The 23,390-nt window shown below is 42.0% G+C and overlaps 1 protein-coding gene and 1 pseudogene across 1 annotated transcript in view; both read right to left on the bottom strand.

Annotated features, from left to right (window-relative positions):
• The window catches only part of LOC126212761 (uncharacterized), a 170,991-nt gene that overhangs the window by 19,160 nt on the left and 128,441 nt on the right, over nt 1-23,390 (bottom strand). The window contains exons 2-4 of the mRNA XM_049940168.1: nt 22,430-22,686; nt 14,591-14,748; nt 9,883-10,037 (exon numbers count right to left, since the gene is read on the bottom strand). Of these exons, the coding sequence (XP_049796125.1) occupies nt 9,883-10,037; nt 14,591-14,748; nt 22,430-22,686 (570 nt within the window). The remainder of the gene's footprint in view (nt 1-9,882; nt 10,038-14,590; nt 14,749-22,429; nt 22,687-23,390) is intronic.
• LOC126213989 (5S ribosomal RNA) lies at nt 3,733-3,850 on the bottom strand (annotated as a pseudogene).

Genomic DNA, 23,390 nt, shown 5'->3' on the forward strand with positions numbered 1-23,390 from the left:
GTGGTATAGTGGTATATTGCAGCAGCATTTTTTCCACTTGTTAGTATGCTGGTGGACATCGATAAGGCAATATTGCAGCAGACAAGCATGGGCAACAGTGGACAGTGTGGTTCCTTGAAGGGACGAAGTGACTGCTTTAGACATACACAAGAACTCAATAGCCACATGTGGGGTAAATGCACGAGGTCACAGATCCATGTTTTGTTGGTTGCCAGAGTACAGAGACAGCACAGGCTGTGCTGGAAAACATAAAGCACTGCGCATCCAGCCAACCACCAGCCACACCAACCAAAGAATGCCCAGTGTCAATGAACTGATAATGGGGCACAGGCGAATCGTGTTTGATGAACTGGAGAAGGCAACTGCTCTATTATGGGGAACCCAATACCATCATCCCACGAGGATTTCAAGCTGTGTGCACAATGGATGCCCCATTTTCTCACCATTGCACAGAATCAGAAATTTGTGGAGGTATGCCAAAGGTTGGTGCAACAGTACAGTGTAGATCCACCGGATTTCTTTAGGTGACTGGTCACTGTCAGTGAGTTATGGCTCTTCCATGAGACTCCAAAAAGAAAACGCAAATCTATGGAGTGGAATCATACTGGGAGCCCTTGCCCCAGGGAGCCATGACTGGGGTCAGTAACGCAGAAACAAATGGCAGCAATGTTCTGTGATCAGGAAGGGATACTGCTGGCAGTCTTGCTCCCTCCTAATACGACCCTCAACATTGATCAGGATTGCTGTTTACTGCACGAACTCCAAAAACACACTCAACAATGCCACCACAGACAATGTGGCCATGGTGTTCTGCTCCAACATGACAATGTGCAGCCACAATGCAATTGCCAGAACATTGCTACCATGAATGGAAAGGGTTTACTGTGATGCCACATCCTCCATGTTCACCGGATCTGATCTCTAGCGACTATACCCTATTGACACAACGAAAGAATTTATGTGGGGTAAGACGTTCACCACCAACAACAAACTTCATGCAGATGTCCGCTGGTGACGCTGGGATACATCAAATAATGGTCTGCTATGCAAATACACACATCAAAAAAAGTTTTGCATCACCCCAGTTAAGAGAACTCCTGAAGCGAGATGTTGACTGTGGATATTGTATCACACAGCCTCTTTGACTGTTCAGAGAAATCACTAAACCTGCCCAAAGATGTAAACAACCATGCATGACCAGCGCCTATTAGACTGATGCGGCCCGACAGCCGACCAGTTCCAGTAATTCCACCAGGAAGGAGGTACACGGCTCATGTTACCTGTAGTTTCACCATGCCTAGACGGTCAAACCCACGGTTCGATCGCATCCGCATTGTTACTTTGTGCCAGGAAGGGCTCTCGACAAAGGAAGTGTCCAGGCATCTCGGAGCGAACCAAAGCAATGTTGTTCAGACATGGAGAAGATACAGAGAGGTAGTAACTGTCGATGACATGCCTTACTCGGGCCGCCCAAGGGCTACCACTGCTGTGGATGACGGCTACCTATGGGTTATGGCTCGGACTAACCGTGATAGCAACGACACCATGTAGAATAATGCATTTCATGCAGCCACAGGACGTCCTGTTACGACTCAAACTGTGCGCAATAGGCTGCACGATGCGCGACTTCACTCCCAACGGCCATGGCAGGGTCCATCTTTACTACTGCGACACCATGCAGCATGGTACAGATGGGCCCGACAACATGTCATATGACTGCTCAGGATTGGCATCATGTTCTCTTCATTGATGAGTGTCACATAAGCCTTCAACCGGACAATTCTCGGAGACATGTTTGGAGGCAACCCAGTCAGGCTGAATGCCTAAGACACACTGTGCAGCTAGTACAGCAAGGTGGAGGTTCCCTGCTGTTTTGGGGTGGCATGATGTGGGGCCGACGTACACTGTTGGTGGTCATGGAAGGTACCGTAACAGCTGAACATTACACGAATGCCAACCTCCAACCGATAGTGAAACCATATGGGCAGCATATTGGCGAGGCATTGGTCTTCATGGACGACAATTCGCGACCCCATCGTGCACATATTATGATTGACTTCCTTCAAGAGCTCCTGCACAGGGTTCACTATGTCAGTTTAGGACAAAGATGTCACAAGAAAGAGCAGTAGTAGGATGCAGTGACTGTCTACCCCTGTGCAGGATTAACCCACGAGAATTATATGGGAAAATAACCATCACTTTGTGATCAGCTGATTCATGGCACATGTTCTGTGAGCGAGGAGAACCAGAACATTTCCATTGACTGGGCCAATCTTGAATGACATCACTCCCATCCCAAGACATTTTCACCCATTCCACCATCATATACAATGGCAATGTTGCATCACCACATGCCTCAAACTGTCCCTGGAAACACCATTGTGCACACAGATCATGTGCCACTTCAGTCTTGATCTACACGTTTTTCATGTTTCCTAAATATGCTGTTAGGGTACTTGATCTGGCCTTCTGTACTTTCAGTACACACTAACACTGACTCAAAGCCATTGCTGCTCACTGTACTACCTCAACTGACCTTCTGTCACCAGCTACATACAGCACACATACCATTGGATGCACATCCTTCATGTTACTTTAGTGTTGCCATTGATTTTTATCCAACACTAGTAACATCTGTGCTTCATTCTCTTACAATTAATGTTGTAACATATAATTCTGAACAATTATAAGCAACATAACGTTCCTTTTACGCTAAAAGTTTGGCATTCTATAAGTTTTAGCAAACAGTATAAGATCTGTTTCATCAAATGCTTGTCACGTCTCTGAAGAAATTTTGTTGTACAAACCATAAGTAATCAATGCTATTTGAAATCCATAATCAAATCTCTGCCTCATATGGATATAAAATTATGTTAATTAAACATTAATAGTTTTGGAGCCTATCTTAACATCAGGTATATAAAGTGATACCAAATTTGCCAGTGACTTTGTCAGAGTTTGGACTCTGAGAAAACACGTTTCTGAAAATTTTATTTCACTGTATGCATCACATAAATGATGTATAAATTTTATGGTTTAGGGCAACACCTTGTGGTCATTTACTTCATGCACCAGAAACGTAGACTATGGAACAAACTTACAAAATTTTAAAAGGCAATTAAATATTCATGACAAAGTTCTCGCTAAATTCACAAACGTTCATACCAGATTGTCAGAAGCTAAAAGTTTCAGCTATTTCAAAGACAGCTATTTTCTATTACTTGTAAGTTATACTGGTCTGTAACTTACATGACACTACATGATGATACCGCACTTAATATCCAGTATACCACATAACAATTTTCATAATTTAGTAATAAATATGTAGATACCACAATGAATAATTACTAACTTCACTCACCTGTCAGTTGAGATAGTAGCATTCATCAGTATCTAATCTACTTAATGATATCATTATTTATGGATGTACATGTTTATTTTTATGGCCTGTATGATAAATGTGAGTAAATTATCGGCAAATTCCATTATGTGGGCATATTTAAATTTTAGTACTACAAGAGTAATTCCACTGTAAGTACAGATGTGATAAGTGGCCCATCGCGACCATCCGACTGCTGTGACATCCTCAGCTGAGGATGCGGATAGGAGAGGCGTGGGGTCAGCACACCACTCTCCAGGTCATTATGATGGTTTTTTTTTTTACCGGAGCCGCTACTAGTCGGTCGAGTAGCTCCTCAATTGGCATCACGAGGCTGAGAGCACCCCAAAAAATGGCAACATCACATGGCGGCCCAGACGGTCACCCATCCAAGTGCCAGCCATGCCCGACAGCACTTAACTTCGGTGATCTGACGGGAACCGGTGGATCCACTGCGGCAAGGACGTTGACCACAGATGTTATAAGATACTAGTAAATTCTTTCAGTTATGTGCATTTTGACATACAATCAGAGCAGTATGCCTCACATAGCTGCACAATGAAAGACAGGATACAGGAAAATATAAGAGCATGAAAAGTTTTTTTTAAATCTATGGGCTGGATGCTTTCCACTTTCTGCTGCCTTGTGCCTCCATTGCTAACTTTGTCCATTCTCAGATTCCAAGATTTCTGTGCAATCTTTCTTTTGATGAGCTTTCACTGTAGGTAATTACAATATTCATACATCCAGTCAACATGTTTTCCTCATTCTGTCATTTCCATTCCTTATGTTCCTTTTTTTATTCGTAGAACTATTTGTTCACACATCATTCTGTCTGTCCATTTCATTTTGATTCCATTTTTATCCATTCCAAAACTGTTCAAATAATTTTCCACTTTCTCTTCAATTGTCCACGAGTCACTCCCATATAACACTACACCTTTGCATATGTTTGTCTTATCGCTACCTGTTCTTTTGTCAGTCAAAATACGTTTCACTGCTTTAAAATATCTGTTATCCATAAATTATCTGCCTCCTATTTTCTCCAACTAGCTTCCATTTTATGCCACCAAACTTCCATAGTATCTGAAAGCTCTTACTTTTTTCTAAGGTCTTCCTTCCAAACGTTATTTTAACAGTATCTTTAAGTTCACTGATTGTTATTATTTTGGTTTTTCCTACATTACCATTGTTCCATAATCTTTCACCATTTTTATGATATCTTCCATTATACACTCCTGGAAATTGAAATAAGAACACCGTGAATTCATTGTCCCAGGAAGGGGAAACTTTATTGACACATTCCTGGGGTCAGATACATCACATGATCACACTGACAGAACCACAGGCACATAGACACAGGCAACAGAGCATGCACAATGTCGGCACTAGTACAGTGTATATCCACCTTTCGCAGCAATGCAGGCTGCTGTTCTCCCATGGAGACGATCGTAGAGATGCTGGATGTAGTCCTGTGGAACGGCTTGCCATGCCATTTCCACCTGGCGCCTCAGTTGGACCAGCATTCGTGCTGGACGTGCAGACCGTGTGAGACGACGCTTCATCCAGTCCCAATGGGGGACAGATCCGGAGATCTTGCTGGCCAGGGTAGTTGACTTACACCTTCTAGAGCACGTTGGGTGGCACGGGATACATGCGGACGTGCATTGTCCTGTTGGAACAGCAAGTTCCCTTGCCGGTCTAGGAATGGTAGAACGATGGGTTCGATGACGGTTTGGATGTACCGTGCACTATTCAGTGTCCCCTCGACGATCACCAGTGGTGTACGGCCAGTGTAGGAGATCGCTCCCCACACCATGATGCCGGGTGTTGGCCCTGTGTGCCTCGGTCGTATGCAGTCCTGATTGTGGCGCTCACCTGCACGGCGCCAAACACGCATACGACCATCATTGGCACCAAGGCAGAAGCGACTCTCATCACTGAAGACGACACGTCTCCATTCGTCCCTCCATTCACGCCTGTCGCGACACCACTGGAGGCGGGCTGCACGATGTTGGGGCGTGAGCGGAAGACGGCCTAACGGTGTGCGGGACCGTAGCCCAGCTTCATGGAGACGGTTGCGAATGGTCCTCGCCGATACCCCAGGAGCAACAGTGTCCCTAATTTGCTGGGAAGTGGCGGTGCGGTCCCCTACGGCACTGCGTAAGATCCTACGGTCTTGGCGTGCATCCGTGCGTCGCTGTGGTCCGGTCCCAGGTCGACGGGCACATGCACCTTCCGCCGACCACTGGCGACAACATCGATGTACTGTGGAGACCTCACGCCCCACGTGTTAAGCAATTCGGCGGTACATCCACCCGGCCTCCCGCATGCCCACTATACGCCCTCGCTCAAAGTCCGTCAACTGCACATACGGTTCACGTCCACGCTGTCGCGGCATGCTACCAGTGTTAAAGACTGCGATGGAGCTCCGTATGCCACGGCAAACTGGCTGACACTGACGGCGGCGGTGCACAAATGCTGCGCAGCTAGCGCCATTCGACGGCCAACACCGCGGGTCCTGGTGTGTCCGCTGTGCCGTGCGTGTGATCATTGCTTGTACAGCCCTCTCGCAGTGTCCGGAGCAAGTATGGTGGGTCTGACACACCGGTGTCAATGTGTTCTTTTTTCCATTTCCAGGAGTGTATATTATATTTATTCCCCTGGTTCTCACAACACTGCTTGTTCATCTGCATATTCAATTGTTTGTATCATATCTCCTCCAACTTTTATGCCTCTTGGAATATTAAAGCAATCATGTCAACTTTAAAATATTTTGTTTTATTGTAGCTAATGACTTCATTGTTTAGCTTACATATAAATGTAACACAAATCCCCATCCAACTGGGAACAAAGTGTGTGTGTGTGTGTGTGTGTGTGCGCGCGTGTGTTCATGCGCGTGCGCATGTGCATGCGTTTGTGCTCAATTGTGACTCAATATGTTCTTCCATATGGACTGAGCACTTTGACAGACCATTTAACTACAGTCAGACAATAGAGAATGGGCTGTTTTGCCAATAACAGAAATCGCAGAAGAGTACCATATGTAGCAACACACAAGTGATTCTAGGAACAGTATGGGTATGTCATTCTGTTAAGGTAAGTGAAATTAGACTTCAAATTATATTAAATATGATAAGACCCATTAATAGCTAAAGATAATGTTTACTGTTTGTGTAGTTAAATCAAAGGAAAGGTCCTGGCTAAAACCAAAGGAAGTCATGCAAATAACACAACAAATTTTAAATATAACTGAATCAGACATTAATTCATTTTCCTACAGTGTTTATGTATCATCAATATAAGGAAAATATTACCTGATTGTTTTTGATTAACAGTGTGTTATGGAGACAACACTGAAAACAGTGACAGTATTGCAATCAAAGTGAACAGTACAAAAACTTTATTATGATGGTACCTAAGAACTAAGTAACTGTTTCTTATTTCTTTTAGTGCTCCCAAGCGTTATATGCAGAACTCTGCACATGTATTAGCATAAATACTACATTAAATTTCACATTAATAGTCATAACACTTTGATTGTGTGCAACTTTGATTGTTGAAACTATTTTCTAGAGCTTTGCAATCATGAAGTATGAAGCAGTTAACATCAGTTTTTTACTTTAAATACTTTTCAGCAATCTGATTAGATCTCCCGGTTTTCGTAGATCATCTAAATATTGAAATGGTACCTTAAACAAAATACCAACTACTCATCAACAGCTATTGTAACCCAGAGAAGCATTACATCTAAAGCCCACTCAATAGATTGTTAAACATAAGTCAGAAAAAAACTAAGTTTCATGATTATTCTTTTGTGGAGGTGTATGAAATCTATGTAAAATAGTATTTCGAGTACATTACACAATGTTATATCCATGAAAATTTAATTTTCAACAAGTAAGAGACTCAGAAATGATAAAATTAACTATTTGTTTCTTAGATAACTTTAAATGAGTGTGGTATTTCTAGGAATAGCAACTGAGGCAAGAAAATAACAAATTACAAGGATCAACTCCTCAATAATTTTCCTTTGGTAATTCTTTTGAAGGTAAAATAGTACTTACAGTTTATGTACTACAGATGTATTCTGACATGTCAATGTTAAGTGATGCATTAAAACTCTCACTGCTCTATAATTGAAGAATTACATTCCAAAAATGAGTATGGCTGTTTCATAATAGGCAGGATTACTAATTTGATTTGTGAAATGAGCATACACTCTTTTGAAAACCATTGCATTTACTTTAAGTATTTATATTTACTATTGTGGCTCACCCTGTGTACAAACAATTTCTGTCAACATGACTAAATTTAAGTATGAGCCAGTAAAGTAATGTTTTCTAATACTTATTACATGGCTACTTTCCCTTTGTTAATAATCACACATGCAGTGGCCTTCAATGCTGATAATCAAAGCTAAACAGTTGACTTGTTAATAATAAGTGAGTCAACGATCATTTGTCATTTCAAAATAAGGAAGTACTTACAACAGAGATTTTTCATATAACCTTGTTAATTTATGTTTCCTGCAGAATTCTCACTCATGGTAGTCATGTTTTACTATGAATAACACAATGGAAATATGTGATGCAGACAGTTCCCATATGCAATAAATCTATACTGCCGGTTTCTGTCTCTCACTGCTGCATGATGTATTGTAAGAAAACTTTTGTGGGAAATATGAAATGAGTGTTTTGATGATGGCACAGAGAGTCACTTCCATTCTTTCTTTAGCTCAAAGTGACTACTTACAATCTGTATAGAAACGAAACTAATACAGTTTATGGAGCTATTGAGATATAATTTCATGATTTTTTAATTATTTAATTTTCCCTATATTTTATAGGGAAGGCCTTACTCTTCATTGTAATCATAATAATAAGAACTATTCTGATCAATGTTTATAGTTGAAAATGGAGGACAGATGAAGATCAAGCTTCAACTATGGTATTTCAGATTTTGGTACAGATCTGACATAAGGTTAGAAGTTCTACTGAAGTGGTCACAACAAAAAAGCAATAAGTGAAATTTCTTGTTCCTTAATAGCGTTTATTAAAGGCAATTATTTTGATATGTAGCATTTTATTTTGAAATAAAGACTTTATTTCAGTGCCTGAGAATTGCTAATTTCATCCCCTTGTGCATTATCAAGCAACAAAATAGTTCTGGTTACAGGTTTGCTACTGACGATATGATGAAAAAATGAATATGGCAGACAAGTAACAGGTAATAGCAGTTTTACACGACTAAAAGTATGGGCACAACTGTCCTACATGTGAAGTCTATATGTACATTGTTAAAAGGTCAACCCAAATGTGGGTTTGCACGTTGAACAGAATATATAAACATATTAAGATATATAAATGTAAATATTAGAGTGAAGACACACATAAAACGATCAACATCTTAAAATGAAATAACCAGCCTAGATAGCAGTATGTTTTAAAGTGACCACTTCTAGGACACAGGAAGGTGTGACAACCATGGTTCGAATCTGCCCACAGATTAATGATGAGGGCTAGAGTGTCAATCAGCCTGGATATGGATTGTAGGTGATTTCCACAGCCCACTAGGTGAATACAGACTCGTACCCACATCCCACTTCACATTTCAAAAACTTTATGACACTTGCACACAGCATTTACTCTAGATGCAGACACATGGGTACACTGATTCTGTGACGGACAGGAGACAGATGACCTTAGATGATGAGACGTCATAAACCCCTAATCAGCAGAGTTAAAATAAAATAGGATATGTGTCGACCAATTTAGTATCACAAGTGTATCATCATAGTTGTGCTAACTTATTTTTGTGTTATTTATGCTCACAGAGTGACAAAACCTACTTAATGGTTGCACTTTTTTCATTTTACTTACGGTCTTATTTTCTGTGATGATTGTGTCCATACATACTATGGTTCTGCATAGCTCTATTTATGAACTCTATCACATATTGCTCGTTCTCCACATATTTAAGTGTCGAATACAATGTGTTGTAAGCATAACAGTTTTTATTCTGGTGTAGGTTGATAGTGCCCAAGGGGGGACAAACTAGGTAATTTCAGCATAACAAAATAAATTGTTCATTTCAAAAATAAAACTGCAAGCTAAGCAGGAAAATGACTTTCTGCAAGAAATTTACAGAGACTGAAAATGCAAACATGAAGGACTATTGATCCTTAACACTGCTATGAATAAACCGAATGAATCCTCTCATTACTGAGTCATGTGACTCAGTCCTTGAGGTGTATTTAGTTACTGATTTATAGGAAGTAGAAACAATTTAACATCTTTGATTATAAATTGCCTGCTTGTATGTAATATACTGTTTTTAAAGATGTTGATCTCTGCATTATGTGTTTGATAGCTGCACACCAAATGCCCTGTGAGAGTTAATTCATGTCTTTGAGTCAGGAGCCCACCACACCTCATTAAAAGGGAATGGAGTCTGCCCAAGGGATCTGAGTGCTTTGGCCCAGGGTCAGAGCTCATCCTTACTGGAGACGTTTCGTCGGCGGCGGCGCAGCACATCGTTAGGTGTGAGCGACACAGCATCAGAGTCACTGTCAACATCAGCACGGCGCTGCCTGTGGCTGTCAGACGCGGGATCTGGGTCCACCAGACTGATCCGTGAGCTCACTTGCACGGGTTTCCTGGACAACAAGACCAATGCATCACACTGTGGTCACATGTGTAAAAAATACAAATCTACAAAATTAAGAACAGAGATGTTTTTGTGTGAAACAAGATTCATGTTGGCTACAGGAAAATTTAAACATATCTTTGGAGAAAAAAGAATTGACTGTATGAATTTTAAGGGCTCAGATGGCAAGCTCATACTAAGCAAAAAAAAAAAAATAAATGTCCACGAAATATATATGGTGTTCTGAAAAAGTGTTATGTTCCTACAAGAGGTAATATTAATCAAAACTAAAAGAAAATGTTGCTATAATAATGTCTGGTAAATAATACCTGTTCACATGTACGCTATTGTATTTGTAATGAGTAGTGTAGTTTTTCGTGGTGCACGTAGCATTCACAAGAGATTGCATAGAAAATTACTGAAATACGCAAATGTGGACAGACGCAAATCTTCATGCAGTCATGGAGGCGAAGGATCAGGATCGCTTCAGTATGAATGTACTAGCGTGAATTGTCAGTGACAGAATCATCAAGCAAAACATTTTACCAAACAGATAAACACGTGTTGTATATCACGGATTTCTGTGTGATGAATCACCAGCACAATTGGAGAATGTTGCCCTTACAGAAAAAGAACGACTTTAGTTTACCTACAACGAGACACCACCACATTTTCTATGGTCTGTGTACTGGTACCACACTGCAATGTTTCACAGGTAATGCATTGGTTGAGGAGGTCCTGTAGTGTGGTCTCCACATTCACCGGACCTGACCCCAGTGGTATTTCTGGCTAAGGTGACATTTAACCCATAACTAGTGTAGCGAAGATTTTGTTGCACTATTGGTATGGTGGGGTCATCATAAATCTAGTTTTTATTTCAATACTAGAGGGCAAAAATACAATAAAGTCTTATAATCAACTTAATCTTAATAGTTATTAACATTTCAAGGCTAAAACATTAAAAAGCTGAATAGAAGTTAACAATGACCTGCTGCAACCCAGATCAAGATCTAAATCATTGTTGCAGCAGTACTCATTCTGTACTTTAGCAAGGTTTGACTCTACCCTTTCACCTAGTATAGGTCACTTATTGCAATCAGTACGGTGGAGTTCAGTCCCCACTGAAAGAAAAATTGGTCTATGGTCACAGACTTACCTGTCGTAAACACAACCACTCTGTTCAACTGTGCAGAACACACAGTCTGAAAGATACAGATCCCTGCAGCACTTCAGTGTCAGAAATACCTAAACTAAACAAAAAAAAACAAAACAAAAAACAATTTTCCTGGGGGTCTGCATGAGCTAACCACACCACCCACTCAAAGTAATTGGTGTGCATTGCACTCATAGACAATATTCAGACATTACAGGAGCGCGTAATGTAGTCTTAATGGAGCCAGGAGTGCTTAAAAGAGTTGGTGATTCACTGGGAGCAAGTGCTGAAGAATATGTCAGGATGTGTGGTTAAGCAAACGCAGCAGTACCTACGATGTCTTCTTCTAGGTGTAATGTCACCACTACTTTTAAGTAAAAGTTGTGTGAATATATATGAAAGCGACCACAGAGCACTGTGTTGGCTACCACTGGCCAGTAAGCACAGAGTGGCAACATATGAGTTATAGCAACTGTAGTGATTCGAGAATTTCCACGTACATTCTGGAACCACTCGACCTGCTGCCACCTCGAACACGCGATGTTTTAAAGATAAGGGTGAGAGAGCTTATTTACTGCTCAACACGTGTCTATGTGTGCAGGATTGACGTTTGTCATGGAATTAACTTTTACGTTTTTCCTTCCAATGCTTTTTTTCATTTTTTTTCTTCCTATTCTTTTTTTTCCATTTGGAATCTTTGCACATGTGATATTTTTTTTTTGTATTAATTTTGATTTGATCATGTTATATTTTCGTCCACATTATTGCATTCATTACATCAAATCCTCATTTTGCGCATTTAATTTTAATTCCTTCTTTCACTTAAATGTTCATCTGCATTATTCTTCCCATAGCACAATAGGAATGTGTATTTTAAATGTTTGTGTGAAGATTAACATCGAAAAAACTGTACATCTTCTGCATAACGAAAAATACGTATTCAACGCTATTGACAGTCAACACAAACAGTTTATTTCGCGTTTTGTTTTTTGACCAACAAATCAACATTTTCACAAGTACAAATATTGTGACGGATAAGTAAGAATAATTGAAATCAAATGCACAAAGAGTCCAAACGAAAACACAAAGACAGGAAGGAAAAATAAGAGCAGATGAAAAAGTTAATACCATGATTAAAGTCTCCTGCAAAGGATTAGGAATTTAAAAAAGTAATATATTTCTAACAGAATGAAAATAATGATCACAGGCATTTCGATAACCATTTGAAAATGAAATATTTTCAAGCACCTGACGAGATTCTGCATAGCAGACTGGTACGCTAACCACTACGCTAGAATGTCACTATATGAACATTCGTTAATTTTAAAGCACTAGCACTACACAAAATTAAGAAAATTTTTTTTTGATTATTCACAAATGCTATCAAATGTACAGTTCGGCTTTATAAGTCGTTTAACAACTGAAAATACTATATTCTCTTTCCTCTCTGAGGTACTGGATGGGCTAAACAAAAGACTTGGAGCGCTAGGCATAAGTTTTAGATTTAACTAAGCCGCTTATCGATCACAAAATATTGCTCCAGAAGTTAGACCATTACAGAATATGGAGAGTAGCTCACAACTGGTTCACCTCTTACTTTAACAACAGACAGCAAAAGGTCATTATTCACAATGTTGATAACGGCTGTGATGTGGGGTGTGAGTGGGGTACGGTCAAGTAGGGGTTGCCCCAGGGATCAGTGTTGGGGCCACTCATGTTCCTTATTTATATAAATGATATGCCCTCTAGTATTACGGGTAACTCTAAAATATTTCTGTTTGTTGATGACACTAGCTTGGTAGTGAAGGATGTTGTGTGCAACATTGGCTCAGTTTCAGATAGTGCAGTTCATGGCCTAAGTTCATGGCTTGTGGAAAATGAAATAACGCTAAATCACAGTAAGACTCAGTTATACAGTTCGTAACACACAATTCAACAAAACCCGATGTTTTAACTTCACAGAAAGGGCATATGATTAGTGAAACTGAACAGTTCAAATTTCCTGGTGTTCAGATAGATAGTAAACAGTCGTGGAAAGCCCACATTCAGGATCTTGTTCGAAGACTTAATGCTGCCATTTTTACTATTCGAACAGTAGCTGAAGTGAGTGGTCGTTCGACATGAAAATTAGTCTACTTTGGTTACTTTCGTTCGCTTATGTCATATTGCATTATATTTTGGGGTAACTCTTCCCATTCTAAAAGGATTTTTCTGGCTCAGAAACGGGCGGATCGGGCAATAAGTGGTATAAATTCGCAAACCTCTTGTTGGACCCTGTTCACTATTCTGTGTATTTTGACATGTGCAGTATACTGCTGCATCCATTTTCAATAAGCTACCACAAGCCAGAATGAGATTTTCACTCTGCAGCGGAGTGTCAGCTGATATGAAACTTCCTGTCAGATTAGAACTGTGTGCCAGACCGAGTCTCGGGACCTCTGCCTTTCGCAGGCAAGTGATGTACCAAGTGAGCTACTCAAGCAAGAGCACTTGCCTGCAAAAGGTAAAGGTCCCCGAGTTCATTCTGGAAACATTCCCCAGGCTGTGACTAAGCCACGTCTCCGCAATATCCTTTCTTTCAGAAGTGCTAGTTCTGCCACGCGGGATTAGCCGAGCGGTCTGAGGCGCTGCAGTCGTGGGCTGTGCGGCTGGTCCCGGCAGAGGTTCGAGTCCTCCCTCGGGCATGGGTGTGTGTGTTTGTCCTTAGGATAATTTAGGTTAAGTAGTGTGTAAGCTTAGGGACTGATGAGCTTAGCAGTTGAGTCCCATAAAATTTCACACACATTTGAACATTTTTGCTAGTTCTGCAGGTTCGCAGGAGAGCTTCTGTAAAGTTTGGAAGGTAGGAGACGAGATACTGGCAGAAGCTACCACAAGAATTCAAAAATCTTAGCAGCATTCCACGCGCTTTCAAATCGAAACTGAAGAGTTTCCTCATGGGTCACTCCTTCTATTCTGTTGAGAAGTTCCTTGAAAAATTAAGCTGATTCTTGTGTTATATTGTTGACTGCATTTACTAAAAACTTGCGGCTTGAATTTTTTTGGGTTCATAAACATTTTATTTTTATGTGTTATTACTTTTATGTTGTAAGTTGACGTACTGACAAGTTGCATGGCGTTGGAGATTTGCTCCTCAATATGGTCCCACGGAACTTGACGTGTAAATAAATAATAAATAAAACGAGTGCCCACCAGAGTGGATGGCTGCAGGGTGAGATAGCTGGAAGCACAACCCACATTGTCATACAGGTGGTTTCAAAAGCTCGACCTCATCCCTGCAGACCTCGCCTCACATGTAAGACCTTTATTACAGGCCTAAGGAAACAGAAAGGACAACATGTGCTCGAGTGACGACTGTAGAGTAATCGTGTAGAAACAGAAGTAGTGGAGTGACGGCTATGCCGGCTCACCCGTCTGCGGAGCTGCCGCTGTCGGGGCTGAGGTCTGCGGCGACGGCGACCGACCGGGGCTGGCTGAAGTCGCACTCCAGCGTGAAGGCGGCGTCCCCGGGGGCCACGAACTCGTCGTCGTGCTGCAGCACCACCACGTTGCGGTACCGCACGTCGCCCTGGCACGCGCAGACACACACAGGATACTAGATATCGAAATAGACGACAGAGGGATAGAGAAACAATTAAAACCGCTCAAAAGGGGAAAGGCCGCTGGACCTGATGGGATACCAGTTCGATTCTACACAGAGTACGTGAAGGAACTTGCCCCCCTTCTTGCAGCAGTCTACCGTAGGTCTCTAGAAGAGCGTAGCGTTCCAAAGGATTGGAAAAGGGCACAGGTCATCCCCGTTTTCAAGAAGGGACGTCGACAGATGTGCAGAACTAAGGACCTATATCTCTAACGTCGATCAGTTGTAGAATTTTGCAACACGTATTATGTTCGAGTATAATGACTTTTCTGGAGACTAGAAATCTACTCTGTAGGAATCAGCATGGGTTTCGAAAAAGAAGATCGTGTGAAACCCAGCTCGCGCTATTCGTCCACGAGACTCAGGGGGCCATAGACACGAGTTCCCAGGTAGATGCCGTGTTTCTCGACTTCCGCAAGGCGTTCGATACAGTTCCCCACAGTCGTTTAATGAACAAAGTAAGAGCATATGGACTATCAGACCAATTGTGTAATTGGATTGCAGAGTTCCTAGGTAACAGAACGCAGCACGTCATTCTCAATGGAGAGAAGTCTTCCGAAGTAAGAGCGATTTCAGGTGTGCCGCAGGGGAGTGTCGTAGGACCGTTGCTATTCACAATATACATAAATGACCTTGTGGATGACATCGGAAGTTCACTGAGGCTTTTTGCGGATTATGCTGTGGTATATCGAGAGGTTGTAACAATGGAAAATTGTACTGAAATGCAGGAGGATCTGCAGCGAATTGACGCATGGTGCTGGGAATGGCAATTTAATCTCAATGTAGACAAGTGTAATGTACTGCGAATACATAGAAAGATAGATCCATTATCATTTAGCTACAAAATAGCAGGACAGCAACTAGAAACAGTTATTTCCATAAATTATCTGGGAGTATGCATCAGGAGTGATTTAAAATGGAATTATCATATAAAGTTAATCGTTGGTAAAGCAGATGTCAGACTGAGATTCATTGGAAGAATCCTAAGGAAATGGAATCCGAAAACAAAGCAAGTAGGTTACAGTACGCTTGTTCGCCCACTGCTTGAATACTTCTCAGCAGTGTGGGATCCATACCACCAGATAGGGTTGGTAGAAGAGATAGAGAAGATCCAACAGAGAGCAGCGCACTTCCTTACAGGATCTTTTAGTAATCGCGAAAGTGTTACAGAGATGATACATAAATTCCACTGGAAGACTCTGCAGGAGAGACGCTCAGTAGCTGGGTACGGGCTTTTGTTGAAGTTTCGAGAACACACCTTCGCTGAAGAGTCAAGCAGTATATTGCTCCCTCCTACGTATATCTCGCGAAGAGACCATGAGGATAAAATCAGAGAGATTACAACCCACACAGAACCATACCAACAATCCTTCTTTCCGCGAACAATACGAGACTGGAATAGAAGGGAGAACCGATAGAGGCACTCAACGTACCCTCCGCCATACACCGTTAGGTGGCTTGCGGAGAATGGATGTAGATGTAGAGATGTAGACCTGATATCCTCAGCGAGATGCGTCTGTAGCCAGTGGCCAGAGAAACACTGCATGACAAAAAAAGTGAATCGCTCAGAAGGTACGGGCGGGTGTCAAAGTATCTTTGTAGACAGACACGTCACCAGCACTCGTGTTGTTGCGTCCTCGCACAATTTTTCTACACCACCTATGGTATTATCAGCGTGGCGCCATCAGGAATTTAAGGACAATGTGGGTTTGTCAACCTTTACAGCGAAGATGAGAGGCAGGAACTCTCTCAGTTGGGATAGGCGTTCGATTACAGCAGGTTGGTAATTCCTGTAGAGCTGACAAGATTGGCCTGGTGAAGTAACGGATTATTACTGTCAGTCAGTTCGTTCATTGTTCTGACCAACACATTTGTTTATTGAGGTGTGAGAAAACCCCTTAATAGAATGTCAAATGCTTTCAAGAGTCACTAGAAAGGTCCTTTATTTATTTATTTAATCGTGTCTGAGCTACATCTGTAATTAATTAATAGGCTATATATACTAGATTACAAATACAACTAAATAATAGTAATACACTTATATATACATTCATGATCTTCACATATCATAAGTCGTCATTATTGTCCATAGAAGGCTGATATCTCTCTCCAGTGTTCGGCACACTTCACTCCAGCATTGTTGGCCAGCCACAGGTCTTGGAAAGTGCATGGGGCCAGCAAGGATGGCCAGGTCAACAGGTGTGTCATCGTTTGTTTTCCTCCACATTGGCAAGGCCCTTCTTCGGCGTATTCCCACTTGAACAGGTTACCCTTTGATCTTCCCATTTGACACCTAAGTCTATTTATGCTCTTCCAGATTTCATCAATTAAATTCAGTATCTCTTCTGTTACCCAAGGATTTCTACCAGCCCTCGTCTTTTTACCTACTTGATCCTCTGCTGCCTTCACTATTTCATTCCTCAAAGCTACCCATTCTTCTTCTACTGTATTTCTTTCCCCCATTCCTGTCAATTGTTCCCTTATGCTCTCCCTGAAACTCTGTACAACCTCTGGTTCTTACAGTTTATCCAGGTCCCATCTCCTTAAATTCCCACCTTTTTGCAGTTTCTTCAGTTTCAATCTGCAGGTCATAACCAATAGATTGTGGTCAGAATCCACATCTGCCCCTGGAAATGTCTTACAATTTAAAATCTGGTTCCTAAATCTCTGTCTTACCATTATATAATCTATCTGAAACCTTTTAGTATGCGTTACTGGGTCAAATTATGTTTCTTTCGGTAAGTGAAGGAGTGGTCGCTGCCGTAGTGAACTCAAGGATGGAGCTGTCCAGAGGCCGTAACAGCATGGAGCTTCCTGGCGAAACTTCAGGGGCTGTCTAGAGGACGAGGAATGCTTTTAGAGAGATACAGATCTACAGTGTGGAAAAAATACGACAAATTGTGAAAGCAGTAAGCGTCGCTCTTGCAGGATAGGTGGCAGCAATATGAATATTTATATATGTGTTTGGAGAGAGAGAGAGATTGATTTTTGTTTGAGATTTTTACTTTAAGTCGTAACTGGTACCTGAATTTTGGTTGCTGCCTCCTTGAATGGTCAGCTTCTGAACCAGTTGGTGACGTATTACAATTTGGAGGAAGTTATTGTTCTTTAAGGTTTAAAATACGACTCTGTTAGTTACTTGGCCGTATTGCGGATGCCTTTGAGCCCAAGTTTTCGTAGCTTTTCATGCCTAAGGGACCACTGTTGTAAGTAAATAAGATCAAACAGCAATCTGCTTTTCGTGAGAAAAGGAGATTGCTTGGCACACAAACTTCCTTCAGACTAAACATCCTGTTACATCAAAATTGGTCAGTGGAGTTCACCACCATACTATTGTACAAGAACATAATCCAATTACTGTGATTAAGAAATTATGAGAGGTTGTTAGTTATTGAACGAAAACTATAGAGAATGCATTTCTTTTCCTGTACTTTAGTGAACTTTGTACACTTACAATTCTGTCGATTGATAGACGGCGACGACAATGAAGTTCACTTCCTTTCCCAAAAACAAGATATTTCTATTATTCACTTCCAGAAAATTTGTATACATAAATGTTTGGCAACTCTTCCTCATACTTTACTCGGTTGTATCACTAAAATATCAATTTTCATTAAATGTAACAATACGTTCTGAGCGACAGCCTAGCAACACATCCTCTTTCCACAAGATACAGATTAACAGTGCTCTTTTTTTAAAAAAAATCAATTGTCTGTTTTCTTTGGAGTCCATACTCAAAGATTGACAACTACTATCGTTGCAGGGATTGCTAGCTAAAGAGTTTATTGCTGTCCAGCTGCGCTTCAATTCAAGTACTTTTTGAATCAAATTTGCATTTACGGTATTTACATACATTACTCAGCTTCTCAGAATAAAATCAGACACAAGTTAGTTTAAAAGAAGCAGTGAGGCACACACAACATTACAGAATGCTAATTGGCTAAAAAAAATTATTTGGTAGCCGGAGGAAGAGCTAGCATGCATATGTGCCTTTCCTCTCATTTGTCACGATGGAAATCCATCCTCTTGGTGGAGAATAATTACGAACTTCTGCCTAACTTTAGAGATAATTACCATTGGTCGTTAATCAAGTGAAATACGTAGGAGAAAGCACTTTGGCAGCGTATTTTTGTACTTTTCGCTGGTCGGAGCTCGCAGTCTTTACCGTAATTGGCTAGTGTGTTTCCGGTACTGGAAGAGCCAGCAGAATTTCTGCAATGTCAAGCACAAACAAATGTCATCTTCAGAAGGCAGGGAGAGCACTTCATCCTAGGCGGCCACTGAGAACTTTTCGACTTTGGGAACCCAGTCACCCTCTTTGCCTTTGTCTTCTAGAGTTTCGGCTGTGTCGCAAAACGGACGCAGATGCTGAGGCCAGACTCAGAGTCTGCAGCCAAGACTTCAGTGATGTGCTATGGTGGAATCAGAGTTCGGTGAGGATGTGTAGCAACTGCGTGAGTCGTGATGACTGGCCCACAAATCTGTTTGGAGCGAAACGTCCCCGTGAAGTCGTTTCATAAGACGCTTGTCGAATTCGGCACAGCTTATTCACTTTACTACCTGGTTTTAGCTCAATTCATAAACTCTTCCAGAAAGACTGGGCACTCAAATAAGGCCTATTGAATAACTATATTTCAATGTGGGTTTTCGGTTTTGTTTTATCGGAAACGCTGAGTTGGTCATCGTCTGCTGCGAGCAGACGATGTTGCTTCTCGTTCGAAGGAGAGCACAGGATGACCGACTTAGGTTTCCAATACCTGAACAGAGGGGTTTACCCATCTTAGTCGAAGGCTGTTTTTGTGTGTGAGGTTGGTGAGACCACTCTGGTAGCTTCCGCTGCACAGGGAGCTAGGTAATCTCGAAAGAGAAAGGGGCCCTCTTCGGTCAGTACGGACCGTAGCTATTAACGGGGGTTTCAGTGACAGGAAGCAGGCTGAGTTAGGACTTCGTTGTGTTTAACTGTTGAAATACTTAATACGCCAGTCGCTACTCTTGATGAATTGTGGTATCGTGCTGAAGCTGCATGGGCAGCTGTACCTGTACACACCATCCAAGCTGTGTTTGACTCAATGCCCAGGTGTAACAAGGCCGTTATTATGGGCTGAGGTGGATGTTTTGGGTACTGATTTCACAGGATCTATGCACTCAAATTGCGTGAAAATGTAATCGCATGTCAGTTCTAGTGTAATATATTTGTCCAATGAATACCCGTTTATCATCTGCGTTGCTTCTTGGTGTAGCAATTGTAATGGCCAGTAGTGTACTTTGTTCATTTTGAACAATGATGAAGTAGAATTTCAAACGGTAAATCTGATTAGGATCACTTCAACCGTACATGAGTGTAATACTGTCTCGAAGCAAGTATGAATTTTAATCTTATATTTTGTGGAACTTGCTTTTCTCTTTGTGTCGATTTTGTGCCACATGTTTGGTAATCAATGACACTTCTGGTCCACCACGACACCACAATGGGCTTTAGTTTAACAGTTTCCTTGTTTAATCAGCTATAATTTCTGCAAGAATATTTGTTCTTTCATGCGCTTTCTACAAAGCAGCACAACAATTTGATTTGGAATGCACCACGTGCTCTAGTTCGGCCGTTTGAAAGCAGCAGACGCAGTTAGTATGTTGAATAATTATCGCACAGCCTCGTGCATTTGTTGAACCTCTGTCCAGAATAGTGCATGCGTAGAATCACAATACGAATCTCACTGAGATATTTTTATGATATGAATGCAAAGGAGATGATGGTATCATTGTCTCCCACCCCCGTTTTCTGTGTTTCTTCTTGCTGTAATTAAATTGTGCTCTGTTACATTCTCAAGTAATTCTTACTTAAATATTTCGAGTCAGGCACCAGTTATGTGCAGTTAGGATGTGCAACCAAATACCTGGATACAATAAATAATCTACGTGAAAGATAAATTCTGTAGTGTTGATCTTACCCACTTACTCCGTTTTCCAATCCTCAATTAATGAAGTTGCTTCATGCACGACATGGAGTGCTATTTATCTGGCTACTCAAAGAAATTTGCATACTTGTAATTAAACTATTGAAGTAATTAAACTTATAATTTTCCAGCTCTGTTTTTTCTAAACGGTCAGGAAGGGCCTGTGCTGGTGGTGACCCCGAATTTCTGAATTTTTATCATTATTTGTGTGAGAGAAGCAGGTAGAAATGCGAGATAATGTATATGGCTCGATGAGAAACGTCGTAAAGATAGTAATACGTTACAAGAGATTGGTTTTGCCTGAACTGAATTCACTATGCCAGCTCAGTTGGCCACTTGACTTATAAGGTTCGTGCACAAGTTCACTGCATTTTTTCCATAATTTTAATAAACACAACAGATACACATAAGAGAGATTTTAATCATCAGGTAGATGCTGTGTTTCTTGACTTCCGCAAGGCGATCGATGCAGTTCCCCACAGTCGTTTAATCAACAAAGTAAGAGCATACGGACTATCAAACAAATTGTGTGATTGGATTGAAGAGTTCCTAGGTAACAGAACGCAGCATGTAATTCTCAATGGAGAGAAGTCTTCCGAAGTATGAGCGATTTCAGGTGTGCCGCAGGGGAGTGTCGTAGGACTGTTGCTATTCACAATATACATAAATGACCTTGTGGATGACATCAGAAGTTCACTGAGGCTTTTTGCGGATGATGCTGTGGTATATCGAGAGGTTGTAACACAGGAAAATTGTACTGAAATGCAGGAGGATCTGCAGCGAATTGACGCATGGTGCAGGGAATGGCAATTTAATCTCAATGTAGACAAGTGTAATGTACTGCAAATACATAGAAAGAAAGATCCCTTATCATTTAGCTACAATATAGCAGGTCAGCAACTGGAAGCAGTTAATTCCATAAGTTATCTGGGAGTACGCATTAGGAGTGATTTAAAATGGAATGATCATATAAAGTTGATCGTCGGTAAAGCAGATGCCAGACTGAGATTCATTGGAAGAATCCTAAGGAAATGCAATCCGAAAACAAAGGAAGTAGCTTACAGCACGCTTGTTCGCCCACTGCTTGAATACTGCTCAGCAGTGTGGGATCCGTACCAGACAGGGTCGATAGAAGAGAGAGACAAGATCCAACAGAGGGCAGCGCACTACGTTACAGGATCATTTAGTAATCGCGAAAGCATTATGGAGATGATAGATAAACTCCAGTGGAAGACTCTGCAAGAGAGACACTCAGTAGCTCGGTACGGGCTTTCACCGAAGAGTCATGCAGTATATTGCTCCCTCCTACGTATATCTCGCGAAGAGACCATGAGGATAAAATCAGAGAGATTAGAGCCCACACAGAGGCATACCGACAATCCTTCTTTCCATGAACAATACGAGACTAGAATAGAAGGGAGAACCGATAGAGGTACTCAAGGTACCCTCCGCCACACACCGTCAGATGGCTTTCGGAGTATGGATGTAGATGTAAATGTAGATATTCTACTTCGCTATTTGAAACAGTGTGTCAACGCTGGGATAACTCTTCGATTCTCCACCCGTAGAAGTCTCACCGTTCTGAGGTAAAGAACTCGTCAAGGCACGTTTGGAGTGCACCTTCACCCAGGAAATGCCGGGTCGCCGAACAGGCTCACCTCGTTGAGCGCGTTGCAGGCGTCGAGCGGCAGCTGCATGGAGAAGCGGTTGCCGCCGTCGGCGTCCAGGAAGCAGGGGGGCCGGCGCTCGTGGAAGGAGCCGCGCGTGTACAGCACGCCGCGGAAGTCGCGAGCCGTCGCCACGCGCACGTGCATCGCGTCCGCGCCGCAGCGCAGCTCCACGCGCTCGAACGAGGCCGCGTCGCCGTCCACGTGCATCGCGCCGCCGACGTCGCCCGACTCCCACAGCTCTGGGCCTGAAACGCCACAGTCCAACTACTGCAGTGCGTGTGTGGAGGCGCGCGCAGCGGATGCGCACTACAAGCTGTGCAGACGGGGAGAGGCAGAGCATACTCTGTGGCATCACCAGGCTGCGTAAAATATCAAGTCAGACAAGGTAAGCTGATGGTATATATGAGAAAAAGTACCACCACAGCTGTGGTAGTGATACTGTGCTCATTACCAGTGTAGTAGTTGTATCGATACTTCTCTGTTTTACTACACACATCAAAAAAAAGTTTTGCATCACCCCGGTTCCCAGAACTCCTGAAGATAGACGTCGACTTTGGATGTTGTACCACAGACACAGTCCCTTTGACTTTTCAGATGTCACTAAAACCGCCCAAATATGTCAACAACTATGCATGAGCACTGAGCAGCACCCATTAGACAGAGGGGGTCCGACAGCTGATCAGTTCCAGTTATTCCACCACGAATCAGGTACATGGCTCGTGTTGTCTGTGGTTCAACCATGCCTAGACCGCAGGCAAAGGTCCCGAGTTCGAGTGTCGGTCCGGCACACAGTTTTAAACTGCCAGGAAGTTTCATATCACCGCACACTCCGCAGCAGAATGAAAATCGTATTCTGGAAACAACCTCTAGGCTGTGGCTAAGCCATGTCTCCGCAAAATCCTTCCTTTCAGGAGTGCTAGTTCTGCAAGGTTCGCAGGAGAGCTTCAGT

The sequence above is a fragment of the Schistocerca nitens genome, chromosome 11 (assembly GCF_023898315.1).
Source record: "Schistocerca nitens isolate TAMUIC-IGC-003100 chromosome 11, iqSchNite1.1, whole genome shotgun sequence".
Taxonomy (NCBI): Eukaryota; Metazoa; Arthropoda; class Insecta; order Orthoptera; family Acrididae; genus Schistocerca; species Schistocerca nitens.